Source organism: Geospiza fortis, unplaced genomic scaffold, assembly GCF_000277835.1.
Source record: "Geospiza fortis unplaced genomic scaffold, GeoFor_1.0 scaffold488, whole genome shotgun sequence".
NCBI classification, from domain to species: Eukaryota; Metazoa; Chordata; class Aves; order Passeriformes; family Thraupidae; genus Geospiza; species Geospiza fortis.
In genome coordinates, this window is record NW_005054365.1 from 2,746,034 (window position 1) to 2,760,281 (window position 14,248).

The 14,248-nt window shown below is 49.3% G+C and overlaps 1 protein-coding gene across 1 annotated transcript in view; it reads right to left on the reverse strand.

Annotated features, from left to right (window-relative positions):
• ZBTB7C (zinc finger and BTB domain containing 7C) overlaps positions 1–14,248 on the reverse strand; it is a 46,259-nt gene that overhangs the window by 916 nt on the left and 31,095 nt on the right. The window contains exon 2 of the mRNA XM_005424211.2: positions 5,451–6,644. Coding sequence (XP_005424268.1) covers positions 5,451–6,628 — 1,178 coding nt within the window. The 5' untranslated portion in view covers positions 6,629–6,644. The remainder of the gene's footprint in view (positions 1–5,450; positions 6,645–14,248) is intronic.

The window sequence follows — 14,248 nt, forward strand, 5'->3', positions numbered from 1 at the left end:
CATGTGGATTTGAGCTTGTCCTGCCTGCAAAAGAAAAGGCGCTTGGTCAGGCGGTGTGGGCCGGAAGGGTTGGGATTGCTCTTTTTGGGATTGGCTCCCCCAGTTGGGATCAGGGTGAGGGGAAGGTGAGGAGCTCATCATGGGGCCTCTCCCAATGTATGGATGGTCTTGCAGGCTGAGGTTTGCGTTCGCCTCCTCTTTCCCGGGCACTAAAACATCATTCACACAGAGCCCTCCACGTCAGGAGTTTGCAGCCCATCCCAGAGAGTTCAAAACAGCTTAAATTGGAGGGAAAAAAAATCCCTGTAATAAACTCAAAAAACAGAGGATCATTAACGCTGGAGAAGACCTAAGATCATCAAGTCCAACCACACCGCCAGTCAAGGCCACCACTAACCCATGTCCGCAAGTGCCACATCCAGATGGCTTTTAAATCCCTCCAGGGATGGAGATTCCATTACTGCCTTGGGCAGCTGTGCCAGGGCTGGACAGCCAGCCCTTTCAGGAAGACATTTTTCCTGATTTTCCAAGCTCAGCTTTCTCTGGCACAACTTGAGGCTGCTCCCTCTTGTTCTGTCCCTTGTTCCCTGGGAGAAGAGCCTGACTCCCAGTAGGCTACCTCCTCCTTCCACATACTTGTAAAGAGCAAGATTCTAAATATGGGAATATACCTATATATAACTAAATCTGGGATTATTAAATAAATACAGCTCTGTTCCGGCCTACAAATAACTAAATCAGTTGGGATTTGAGAACCTGGAAATGCAGGACAATACTGCTTAAATTCAGTCCCTCTTGGAGCCGATTTTCCTCTCCTTTTATTCTTGCACTGACCACATGGTGTCTCAGGAGCTTTCTTTTGGAGCAGGAGCAGCATAGAGAGTGATGCTGCCAGAGGTGCAGCACCCAGGCACTCTGCCCTTCCCTGCCAGGGTCTCCAAGGCCAGCACACATCCAACCTCCCACACAGTCTGGAGAAGTTTTTTAAGTCCAGCCATGGAAAAGTGTAATATCCATCCTAATGGCACTTATTTACAAATATTTACACATGTATTTTTTAAGGAGAACATCTAAAAGCAAGAATATTTTCCCATACGGGCAATCCAATCACTGCTTTTTCCTCAAAAAATAAATGTTTCCTTCTGCAGCCAAAAACCAAAAAAAAACCAAAATCACATCAAAAAAGTACAATTATAAAAAGTGAAGCTGATTATGGCTCAGCTGAACTGAACACTGCTCCCTGGGTTGCACCAGTGGTGTTCAAGTAAAGAGCAAAGTGGAAAATTCATATTGCTTTCCAAAATTATTTCAGTATGAACCCTCCAATACGCTACTATTGAGGCTAAAAATATGTAGAACTCCATATGTATGGAGTAATTTCATTACTAGATATCAAATATATATTATATATTACAGATATGTCATATAAAACTATATGGTGTATTTTAATATAAAGAATATACAATTCATTACTGTTTTAAAATATAATTATATTATAAATTACATAATGTTAATATGTATTATGATGATTTAATTTATATAACATAAAAACCAGACAAAAATCTGTTTCTTCTGGCAGGTCATGCCCTCAAAACTTGCAAGTTTTTGCCACCCAGCCCATATTGAAACAGTTTTTGGTGACATGCCCAGCAGCACAGAGGTGTTGGCCCCACTGTGAGGAATGCAGCCCTGGGCTAGGCATCCCTGTACACCAGTCCCTCAGGATCAAAGATGCAAAGGAGTATCCCTAGCAGGAGAGTGACTTCTTCACCAGAGGATGCTTTATTGCTCTTAGGAGACTGATCCCAGCCTGGTCCTGCACCTACAGATTTTTTTAGGGAGACATTAAAAAAAGGCATCTCTCAGTCCCTGCGCCAAGCTCAGGCCAACTTCCCACGGTGGCACTTTTCAAGCTGGTGCTACCCCGAGGTTTTCACAAGGGTGCATTTTCTCTGGAAGGGCTGGAGCCAGTGCTCAGCAGCAGACAAAGCAGCAGCAGGGAGAATTTCACCCCAAACGGCGAAGTCGCGCGCGGATGAGCACGGGGGCTTGTGCTGCAGAGGTGGGGAGGAGCGTTAATAAAAAGCAGAGCTGCCGACCCCACCTATGATTTAATTTAAACCTCTGTAGGTAATGTTTAACCTAGCAGGATCGCTTTTCCTAATAAACACGCTGCGTGCCAGGACTGTATAATGTAAATACAGGCAAAGCTCTTTTCAGGCTATTACCCATCTCCGGCAGCGGACGGGGAGAAACCCAATCCTCCCTGGCCCAGCAGCATCTCCAGGGAATGCAAGGGAGGTTTGGGGAGCTGCTCAGAGGCTGGGGGGGGTGAGGTGCTCTGTGGTGAAGCACCCCAGGAGGATGTGCCATGGGGAACACGGGGTTTGTGAGCTGGGAGCTGGGCTGGAGGCTCGCTCCGATGGAGATCCGCACTCTGTGTGTGTGAATAACCTTAATGCAATTGCATTAGGAGAGCGATTAGGGCTCTGTGAGCTGTCACAACACAAATAATAGGAACAAATAATGTTAACCTTTCCAGCTGGAACAGTATCTCCTTGAGCACTCTGGGGTTGTCTTGGTGGAAAGCTGAATTATTTGCAGCTTTCTCCAGCATTCTAGCAGGGTGGAACAGCAGACTAGAAGCTGAGCAGCCTTTGTTTAAGAAAAAATAATTAATGAGCCATTAAATGAAGTCCTGCTTCCTGTGATCAGATGTCCGTGGGCAGCAGGAGGGGCAGGTCCAGGTGCACGTAGGGTCCTTGCTGGGGGATGAGAGATCCCACTGATGCAGAGGGGAAGGGATCTGCTGGGGAGGTTGGGGCACTCCTCACCCCAGGAAAATACATCTTCTCCATTTCCCCAGCAGATTCGCACCTCCACAGTGCCTTAAATGCAGAAGTAATGCAAAGGACAGATTCATACTGAAATTCCATTTGGGAACCTCTGCTTCCCTGCACCCTCCCTCCCAGGGGACCCCAAAAGGGACCATCTGAGCTTGCATCTCCCCAGTGAAGGCACCGTGGGTGCAAGTCCAATGCTTTCAGAAAGCAAGGGATTCCCCCCCTCCCCCAAGAGCAAAACACATAATGCAAGTGGCAGCACTCAGGAAATCCCAGTAGAAATCTCTTTCTGCATCTCAATCACTCCACTTTGCTTAAAACTACACCTTTTCCTAAAAGAGAGCTCTCACATCAGAGTAATGATGAAAACAGCTAAGAAAACCCCACCCCAAACAAAACCAATTAGCTGCACGCTATTCAAAATCCTTCCAAATGCATTTAAAAACAAATCAATATTTTAAGATATCCACTTTGCTCAGGGTGTTAAAGAAGGAAAAGACCCTCCAGCACCCAACTCTGCATGGAGTGACCCGCAAGACCAGTTTTCATCAGTGGTGTTGAGGGACAGCACTGTTGGGTGAGTCCCAGTTTTTTGAATTTTCTTCCCTTGGATAAGTCCCTCTACCCCCGTGCCCTGTGTTTAGAAGATGCTGAGCACATGGGAAATGTTGAAACTATCAGGTTTAGTCCTGTATTAGTAATGGGTCATGCTAGACCAGCTCTGTGTGGAGTTTTCAACACCCACCACGCTGATATAACCTGTCTGGGTTAGGCGTCGTGCCTCAGTTTCCCTGAACTAAGTGAACAATGCTGCCCTTGCCTGTAAAGGACTTTGGGAGCCCTCTGGGAAGGCTCAGCTCTATTATTCCTGTTACAGGGAAGATGTCAGTGATGGATCTAGGCAGGCTGTTTCCTTATCCAAAATTAGCACCTGCAGCAGCACACACAAGAGAGCGACAGGGGCCACAGGATGGGGCTGGCCAGGCTGTCCCTCCAGTCCAAGAGGCCACCACACCCACAGAGACAACAGTGCTAACCTGGGGATGCAGCACCAGCAGGAGCCAGATCCAAATTCCTGCGGGCAGGAATTATCACCAGGCAGTGGCCTTTCCCCTGCAAATACCAGGGTGAGCTGGCTCACGCTGCACATGCCCGCCCGAGGCACGATGCTCCCCGCATTATAATACGGTGTCTGCTGTGTTAATGGAGGGGAGCATGGAAATTTATTTTCAGGTCAAATTCTCATCATCTGCATATCTTCCATTCGAATATTGTCATAGGGACAGGAGAAGAAAAGACAGGCTGAATGCAGGAGCACCCCAGGTGTCCGGCCATTGTCAGGAGCTCGCCTCTGCCTACTGTGCAGATTATTTTCCTCTGGTTTTCTCACCCCAGATTAATAGGGCTCTCTCTCTCTCTCTCACATGCAGCCAGGAGCTGAAATACCATGCTCTTGTCAGAAAGCTTTATTATTATGGTAAAGATTGTTCTCATTAGATATTAATTATACTCAGCAAGAGCAGGTCCAGGAATCTATTTGTCTCCGCTCACCGATTAAATTTGCCCAGCTTTGCAGAGCATGGTTTCAGGTTGGAACGTTAGATTTGCACAGCTAAATACAACTTGGCAAGAGAAGTTGCAGCTGCCCCATCTCTGGAAGTGTCCCAGGCTAGGTTGGACAGTGATGGGAGCAACCTGGGATAGTGGATGGTGTCCCTGCCCACAGCAGGGGGTGGAACTGGATGAACTCTAAAGCCATTTCCAACCCAAACCATTCCATGATTCTGTGAGTCCAGCTGTTCCCCCAGCACTGCCAAGTCCATCAAACCATGTCCCCAGGTGTCACATCTACACACCTTTTAAACCCCTTCAGGGATGGGAGCTCCTCCATTGCCCTGGATAGGCTGTTACAGTGCCTTGCATGAAGAAATTGTCCCTAATATCCAATCTAAACCTCCCCTGGTGATGCTTGAGGACGTTTCTCCTTATCCTGTCATTTGTTACTTTGGGGAAGAGACCGAGACCCCAACTGCACTACTAAGACATAATAATTAGGGCCACTCCACCCCCAGAAAGCCCAGAGAGCCCAGATACTGTCATGTCCAAATGTGTGCAACTTGGTTGTGGTCTATACTGATGCCAAAAAGTGCAAACCCAAACTAATTACATCCTGTGGCTAAATGGCCCTCCCAGCTCAATGCATCTCTCAGCACATTAGAGATGAAGCGTCCTTGGCTGTTTGACCATCTGTTTTCCAGCTCACTCTGGTCCCACTGTGGTGAACTATGGTGGGGTTGAAAATATCCTGTTACTTATTTAAGCTTTTGTCCTGCGAGGGGACAGATCCAGTGAGCTGTGGATGTCATCCGCAACCCACAAAAATCAGTAGGTTCTTTTTCTTCCTCCACCCTCCCTTCCTCCCTTTTTATTTTTTTTTTCCTAAGGGGACAGAAACCATGCCCTGCTTTCCTCCCTACTTTTATTCTGGGACAAAAACTCTGGTGAGTTTTCTCTGATGAGCAGCTGAGAAATCAGTCATGGGGTATGATGTGGCCCCTCCAGCCACCACCCCACTCCCCACACACGGCAGAGGCGACCAACACACACCTGGTAAAGCGAACTTCACAGATATTGCACATATAGGGCTTCTCCCCCGTGTGGGTCCTCATGTGCCTGGGCAGCTTGCCAGCCCCCATGATGACTTTGTTACAGATGGGACACTGCTGGGATGCCTTGGGCTTTATTTTCCTCTCTTCCTCCAGAGGCCATGGGGGAAAAACTCCTCCAAACTGGGTAGCACTTAAGAAATTGAGATAAGCACTATAGTCAGTCTCTGCCTTAATATGCCCTAAGGGAGCTGCTGGGGTGTTGGCAAACATGTCCTTGAAGAAGTCATTAGGGAAAGGAGGTGGAGGCAGGTCTTCCTTCTCCTCCTCTTCCTTGATCTTCCTCTTTTTGATCACCAGATCCAAGGGGCTGTTTTCTACTTGTGGCTCCTCAAGCTGGGAGAAGGAGTTGAAGTCGCCGTTCCACAGGTGGGGGAAGAAGCTGGGGGCAAAAGGAGACAGAGCTGGCCTCCGTTCTGGGATGTTTGCCTTAGGGTACAAGTTTTCACTCAGCAAGGACTCTATGGAGAAGTCTCGTATCATGCCCAAGTGTCCAGAGGAATTACTGGCTGGGAAGTGATTTGGAAAATCTTTAGGTGCTTCTGTAAAAGCTTCTTCGGTGAGATCGGACTCAGAAGGGCTTTGGTGGCAGCTTACTTCTTGTACATCAGCTAGGTTCTCCTGATTGACAAAATCTTCCACTTCCTCCTCCTCCTCTTCCTCCTCGTCTTCATCTTCGTCTTCATCGTCATTGTCGTCCTCTTTGTCATCTTCCTCCTCGGCCTCCCTGTCGGGCTCCATGATTTCAAGGCAGACGTTGATGATGCTCTGGATCTCCAGCATCTTGGCGGCGCTGAGGATGTGCTTGACGTTTGAGGTGGTGATGGTGAGGGTTGAGGTGTAGGCAAACTCGAGGATGGCAGAAAGTGCTTCAGGCGTGACAAAGTCAATCTCGTAAACATAGGGCTGGTCTGTTAAAGTGCCAGTAGTGAACAGTTTTTTGAAGTACTTGCTGCAGGCGGCCAGGACGGAGCGGTGGGTGCGGTACTCCTGGTCCTGCACGATGAGGATGACATCGCACAGGAGCCCATCGTGCCGCTGCTCGTTCAGGCCGCACAGCACCTCGCTGCTGTGGTTCGGGAATGGGATCCCGATAAGATCTTCAATGCCATTGGCCATATTCTCATTTAGTGCCCTAGGACAAAGCACCAACAGCAGAGCGTTAGCAGGGCATTGCCAACTGATAATGCCAAAAGGATGCTGCCTTCTCCCGGGGTCCTTCCCTCCTCTGCCTCACCTGCCATCACCTCCTGCCTGCATGTCTCAGTGCATCTCCAGGCCACCTTCAGCTCCTTCCAGATCCTCTGCTTCCCTCCCCATCTCCTCATCTCCTTCTCAATTCCCACCCTGTTCACCTTTTCACAATCACCACAAGCTTGCTCCTCTCTCTTACACCCCTCCCCCAGGAACCTTGTGCAATGATTCCGTACCCACCACATTTCTTCTGCATCTTCCTGGAGCCAGCATTGTTCCAGGTACACCTTGGATTTGCCCCGCCAGGAGCTATGTGGGGAAAGTGTGATGCTCTATTGCTTCACACTGCCAAGAGCCAGCACCTATTCTGCTTAGAAGAGATGAGCCAGGGAGTGTCCATCTCATCTATGTGATTGTTTTTGAGGCTGGTACAAGTGGACATCCCAGAGAGGAGGGTCACGGCTTCCCGCAGCAGCAGGAGACTCATCCTTATGGATCTTTAGTTCTACTTCATGCCTGGAAGCTATGACATGTCACCTCACATGGGGACATGCCACGTAGGAATGTCCTCCTGAGGGATCTGGGAATGGGGAGGAAAGCAAGGATTTGCGTCACAGTGTGTACCTAAACACTCAGAGGAAGACAACCAGGTAGCAAGGACCTGGCCAGACACTGTTGTCTGCTATCTCTTCCCATGAGCTGAGCTCTCTCCATTCCCAATCCTGCTTGGACTCGCCAGCATGGTATCAAAATGCCCTGTGCATCTGGCAGACTTCTTCCCCTGCTAGAGCAGCTTTAGCTTCAAAGGAAAACTCGGAAGCAAAAAGCCCACACCCAAGAGGAAAACCTGATTCTTTTTTTTTTTGGCCATTTTTTAATCTGTAAGATGTTTCCTCTTTCACATGGCTCCAGCAGCCCTTCCACATGAGAAATCCCAGGAAAGGAAAGCGATTTCCTCCAGCAGGCGACGAATACATTAATCCCCTCACAGACAGAATACATCAAACAGACAGAATAACTTTGAATACACTAACCCTTGGAAACCCCCAGGACACAGAGCATGTGTTCATGCAGTGTCACCTCTACCAGCCCTGGCCCTGCTGCAGGTAGACACTTGGTTCACAGCCAAGGGACAGAGCAGCTAATCTCCAGGGGAACTCAGGGCACGTGAAAGCAAAACTGCAGCCCCACTCCATCCCTTCTGCAAGGCTGACACCACCAGGCAGGCTCCCCAGTTCCACACCATGCCACCTCTGCAGGTCTCCTGGGATCCATCGCCATGTCCTGGCAATCCTTCCCTGCTCAGCTTCTGGCTCTGCTGATTCCAAACCTCCTTCCAAGCCACCAGTAGTAGGGACCTGGTTTACTTCAGCTGGCTCCTGCCCTCCCAGCTGCCTTGGGCATGGAAAGAGCCTGGTCTGATGGAGGCTGTCCATGAAAACCTGTGCTTCACCTTGGCCAGCAACCCTTGGGAAGCCTGGGAGGCCTGTAGAGGGGATCAGACTCTGCAGGAAACATTCCCGTGGGAAAAGGAATGCTGTCTCCCTTTTCCTCCCTCCCCAGGGAGACCTTGCAGGTATCTTCCCCACACCTAGCCAGCACTGCCAAAAACGGGTGTGTGGGAGCCAGACAGTGAAGGTCTCGGAAGATGTTGCAACCTACAGGGAGGTGATGGACCACAGGGATGGGGGAGAGCTGTCCATGCTCAGTGAAGCCTCACAGGGATGGGGGACACTGTCCAGCTGTCCAAGCTCAGAGAAGCCTCACAGGGGCTGGAGGGAGCCCCAGCCATGGGAGCCCTCTCCAGCCAGGTCCCCAAGCCTGGAGCTGGGCAGAGGAACCAGGAATCACACCCAGCTCTGGCCACTCACATTTTCAGCAGAGGGAGGATGCTCCAGCCCCTCATCCCATGGTGTGCCCATTACCTCCACGCTAATTACGTCTGTTGTCTGAAACAAATTGATTCATTACAGTGTGCTGTGCTTAACCATGTTAACCAGCAACGCTCCTCTGCGATCCCGACCAGCTCTGTATCCAATCCTCCTTGAAAATCGCCGATAAATGACAGTAAATCTAATACCTTCTCCAAGTGGAGTGTAAGATAATAAATAACCCCTGAGCCAGGGAGGAAAAGACAGCTTCCTTTCTAGGGCTTTGTATCCCGAATAATAAGCGTGAGCAATTAAATTTCTATTGCTGTTTTTATAATCTACTCGTTTATTTTTGTTTGGAAGGAGCCTGAGTGTTAAAGGAGCTTCTTGCATGAAGGAACGTGTCTTCCTATTTTCATCTTTCACTGCCAGATCACCCTAAGTGCCAAAAATCAGAACAGCAGAATATCAGACTACCCTGAGAAATGTTTTCATAGAGGGCTTTTTCTGGACACTAAGCTTCATTCTCCCTAATTAGTGGGTTATTTGCTTGACAGCAAGAAAAATTAGAATTGGGAGACTGGGGTGTATAAATACATAGTTACATATAATTTATATGTATAAAATATATTTTAAAAATTATGGGGTTTTGGTGGAAATTAGCTATTTTTCCTTTCTTATCCCTCCCTGGTCCTCCTGAGATGTGGCTCTGTTAACTGCAGCGTTTAGGCAAGCCGGTAACTTTACAGGATGCTGGCAAAACTGAAGGTGATTCATGTCATTTAAACCGGGGGTGAGGGGGGGGAGAGGGAGAGAAACAGCCCATTCATTTGCATGCATTTGCATTTTTTAAACTCTCAGGGTGGTTTGACAGCTCTGGAGCTCAGCGAGCTTGAGAAATGACCTTATGGTTCCCATGCCCCCGGGGAGGTTGATGGCCAGAGGCTGGAAGTGTGCTGAGGCTGACGTTTTCCTTCCTTCCCCTCCCTCCTCTCCCTCCTCCTGCACTCCCCCCTTCCCATCCCCAAGCCAAGGGTGGGGTCCTCAATAATAACAGGCTTAAAAATAGCATCAGATGGTGACAAATGTCACCAGTGCATGCACACACACACACACACACACACACACACACGCACGCAAATGCTGAGCAGGCGACACGGAGTTAAACAGCAAAATCTCATTTTATAAAAGAAAATTACAGCATTGTGAAAATAAACTGGAGGGAGATGGTGGAAAGGGTGGAGGGCACCTAAAATAAATGTATTCTGCAGATGACGTTGCAAAACATTGCATTTATGGTCATGCTTAAAACTCATTCATTACTTTCTTGCCAGGAAAAGCCCCACTTATAAAAAAATGAAGGTGGGATACTGGATTGCTTCCCCCAACATTCTGCCAACAGATTTAGACACCTGAAGCTGCAACAGGAAAAAAAAGAGGGGTTGGGGCAGCTAAGATTTGTCCTCTTTTTGGGTGAAAAACACCAGATACAAGCCAGGGACTACAGCAATTATCATAAACCACCTGCAACGTGCACTCCCTGGGTGACCCAAAGCTCATCCAGGCACTCTGCTGCTCAAAACCTCATTTTTTTTTTCTTTAATAATATTTTTTTCTCCAACCTCCTTCACTATAATACTGAAGGATCTCAGCATCTCCAAACCAGCAATGTAAAACTGAAATATCAGAGAGAGGCAAAATGCTGATTTTTAGCACCGTGGTAAGTAAAAACCAGAAGTACGCTCAATAGATTATAAACACATATGCACAGAAAACAGATAAAGCAAACTCGTGTTGCCTCTGTTTGTTTGTAGGGGTGGAAGTGGAGCACTAACACAGCCTGGAGCAGCCCTGGAAAGATGTGCCAGCCCTGGGCAGGGACAGGATCCTGCCCCCGGGTCTCAGTGCTGCTCAACGGCAGGAGCAGGAGACCTGTGACCTGTGAGGGATCCTCACCAGCACTTCCCTTTCCCATCTCCTTCCTCAGCGCCGGTGACAACGCCCTGGAAAGCCGAGCCCTTGGAGGAGATAAAGGCTGCCAGGGGGAGCCCAGGCTTGTGCAAGGTGTGGCTGCTGGTTCAGGGCTGTGTCAGGGATGGGGGATGTCCCATCCACGGGGACAGCGCTTCACACCCTGAGTCTTGGCTGGGAGATGGCAATTTTGGCTTTTAATTGCTTGCTGGCACGCAACATAATTGCTGTAACATGCAGCGTTTCAATATTTTATTACTCTAATATTTTAATATATTAATATTCTGGTACATTAATATTTTATTATTTGTATATTTTAGATATTTATAATTTTGCATTAATATTGTAGATGTTCATATTTTTTGTGTTTTTACTTTATATTTTTGTTATTCGCATTCAGATTTTCTGAGCATCTCCCTTTAAAATGTGCATTGCTTGGCCTTCTCTTTGCTGTGATTTTCCCTCAGGTAAGTGCTGGCTCCTGACTGTGTTTCTTTTTTCTGTGCCTCCAGTGACTCTCTGTGGGACTGCCCCCCCAAGATATGGGGGTGCCCCAGGGCAAGCAGGGGATGCAAAGCAGCTGCCCCCCCATGCCAGGCTCATTCTGCATTCAGCACTGTGGAGGAAGGAGCCTCAGGCTCTGGCTGATCTCTGCCTGCTCCTGGTGTCAAAATGTCACTTTTCCAGGCAAAACAAGGTGTCTCCAGTTCCTCCCTTCACCCAGTCTGTGTGTGTAGAGGGATTCAGGGTGCAAGGCCAGGGGCAAGGCTTGGGGTTGAACATCCCTGACCACTGCTCCCCCATCCCAGCCAGCTGCTGGCCCCCCCTTCCTGAGCATCCCTCGGTCCTCGCTGACACAAAACCCCTGGAGGAATTCCAGCTTTACCCCTGAAGCATGAGACCACCCAGCAGAGCATCCCAGAGGTGTCAGAGCCAGGCTTTGGGGTGCTGAGCACGCCAGGGCACCCCAGGCTGCTGACCCTGTCAGGAGAGGGAGTCAGAGAACCACAGAATGAATCTCAGAATGGTTGGGGCTGGAAAGGGACTTGAAGCTCATCTCCTTCCACCCCCTGCCATGGGCAGGGACACCTTCCACTGTCCCAGGCTGCTCCAAGCCCCGTCCAGCCTGGCCTGGGACACTTCCAAGGATGGGAGAGTCAGGAGGAGATCTCAACGCCTTTCCTCACCCTGATTTATTTTCTAGCACCACCTCCCCAGCCCAGGGCACTCAGCACCCTGAGGCTCAGATGCTTTGGCTCTGCTGCTCTGCTACCTGCACCTCTTTCCCAATCCCTGCTCCAGGCTGCAGGAGCGGAGGCAGCAGCCAGGGTGGGCTGGCTGCTCTCCCTCTGCATCCACCCATGGATGTGCAGACCTGCCTGCTACATCCATCAGCCCATAAATGCATGTGGGTTATTTTTTTCTTTCCCCCCCAGTTTTATTTGTGTCTCTTCATAATGAGGCAATTAAGATGTGCATGTGAGATCACCGTAATCTGTCAAAATATTACAGCTGCTTTCACTGGGGTGTGCTGGCCAGTGATTGATCACTCCTGCTCCTGTTACTTGGTGGAAAAACACTGGCACAGGTTGCCAGAGAGGCTGTGGCTGCCCCTGGATACCTGGAAGTGCCCAGAACAAGGTTGGACAGGGCTTGGAGCACCCTGGGATAGTGGAAGGTGTCCCTGCCCATGGCATGGGGCTCGGACACAGTAGTCACTTCAAACCCAAACCAAACTCTGATTCTATTTTGGTGGAATAGGGATGCTGAGCCTCTGTTCCTGCATCCACAACCTTGAGCAAGTCCCTTGTGCAAATGTTCCTGAGCAAAGACACCCACACTGACACCCCATCCACAGCCAGCCCCACAGGGACAACACCGCTGCCTTGGCCAAGCACTTCACTCCAATTGGGAACACCAAGAAAGACTTGGGATCCCCAAATGCCTATTTGAGGGCAAGCAGAGAGGTGGGACTGCCTTTTTGTTAGAAAAGGAAGGAAGGTGTAAAACCTAAAAAAAGTTAATATTGCCTTTATATTTATTCCTTCCTATGGGGGAACACCTCCCCTCTGAACATCTTGTCTCCAGAAGAACATGTTATTAAACCACCCACCCCAGCAGCAAGCGTTTCTGCCCTCCAGCAGGAAGGTGGGGCAGAGAGCTCCTTGCCTTTCAACTGCTTCCCTGGGATGCCTGGAACGATGAGGAAAATGTGGCGACATCGACCGCTGCCTCCCTCGCAAGGAAATCACTGGGGTTCTGAGGGACAACACCCCTCTGCAGACCCAAAGGTGGCTCTGTGTGAGGGAAATCACCACAGTCCTGAGGGACAACACCCCTCTGCAGACCCAAAGATTGTTCTGGGGGAAGGAAATCACCACAGTTCTGAGGGACACCAGCCCTCTGCGGACCCAAGCTGGTTCTGTGCAAGGGAACCACCTCACAGCATCACCGCCAGGGTTTTACTACTCCAGGAACTGCGACCAGTCTGGGGGACACGGGGTTGAGCTGGGAAAGTTTGGGATGTTCAGCCTTCAGTTGAGTTCATCCACACAGAAATGAGGATCTCGCCAAAAACCCGTGGATTTTGCTTGGATCTGGACAGAGCAGAAGAGGGAAGATGTTTCCAAAGCGATGCTTTAGCGAGGAAGGATGCACAGAAGGTGGCATTCTCCTCGCTGGCAGCACGGATGGGAGGGAGCCCCGGGGGTGGGTGCAGAGGTGGCATCACCCCAGAGGTCCCCTGGCAAGGGAGCAGCTCTGCAAAGGGAACAGGTCAGCACAGTTTGAAGGGATGCTCTGTGGGACACCAGGGGAAAAGCCAAGCAGCGTCCCCAGGATGCTGACACAGATGGAAACCTCCTCCTGATTCCAGGAGGAGAGGGGTGGCCAAGGAGCCCAGCCCTCCAGAGGGTGTGTGAGAGGGAAGAGCCCCAGCAGTCGAGCATGGTTTGATCACATAATTAAAGTGGTTAGGCTTCAGGGAGTGAAATCACAGGGGTGACCTTCACCCTGCTATTTCTTCATTACTTACTGGACTTGTCAGAATTCATACTAATCTCTGAACAAAATCCTTGGGCATACAAGGATTCATCCTTACCAGCATCTGGCTGGCAAGTTGAGCCCACGTGAGCTATTTATATTTGCACATACTATATAAAACTGACCTTTTTTTCCAGCTGGAACTACCAGTTTCCTATAAGCAGGCCACAAAAATAGTCATATTCACTGAAGTCCCATCAGGGAGTCCAAAACAAAAGGTGCTTTAGAAACATCTCCAGAGTTTCCAGTGATCCCAGCAACAACCCTTTCTCTTCCCAGTTTCCAAAATCCACGCAGGAGTTTATCCAGCCAAGCAGGTCTGAGGCACATCAGTACTGGAGATCTGCTGGAATCTCTGCTACAACATCACTTGGGAAGCTCCACAGGGATTATTTGCTTAGGAAGGTGGTGACAGGTGCCACTCATTTGCTCACCAGGATGCGGAGGCCAAAGCAGCTCCTGTGTGAATCCATCCTGTGTGAATCCATCCCAGGGAATTTTTAAACCCTCCTTAAGCACCTCAGAAAATGTACACCTGTGAACAAATCCATCCCTGCCGGCTGACTCCAGCTCCCCAGAGCCTACATGAAGTACTCTGTACTTCATCAACTTTGTTTACATACAGATATGATCTGGCAAAATTGCAAGTTATGAATCAAAT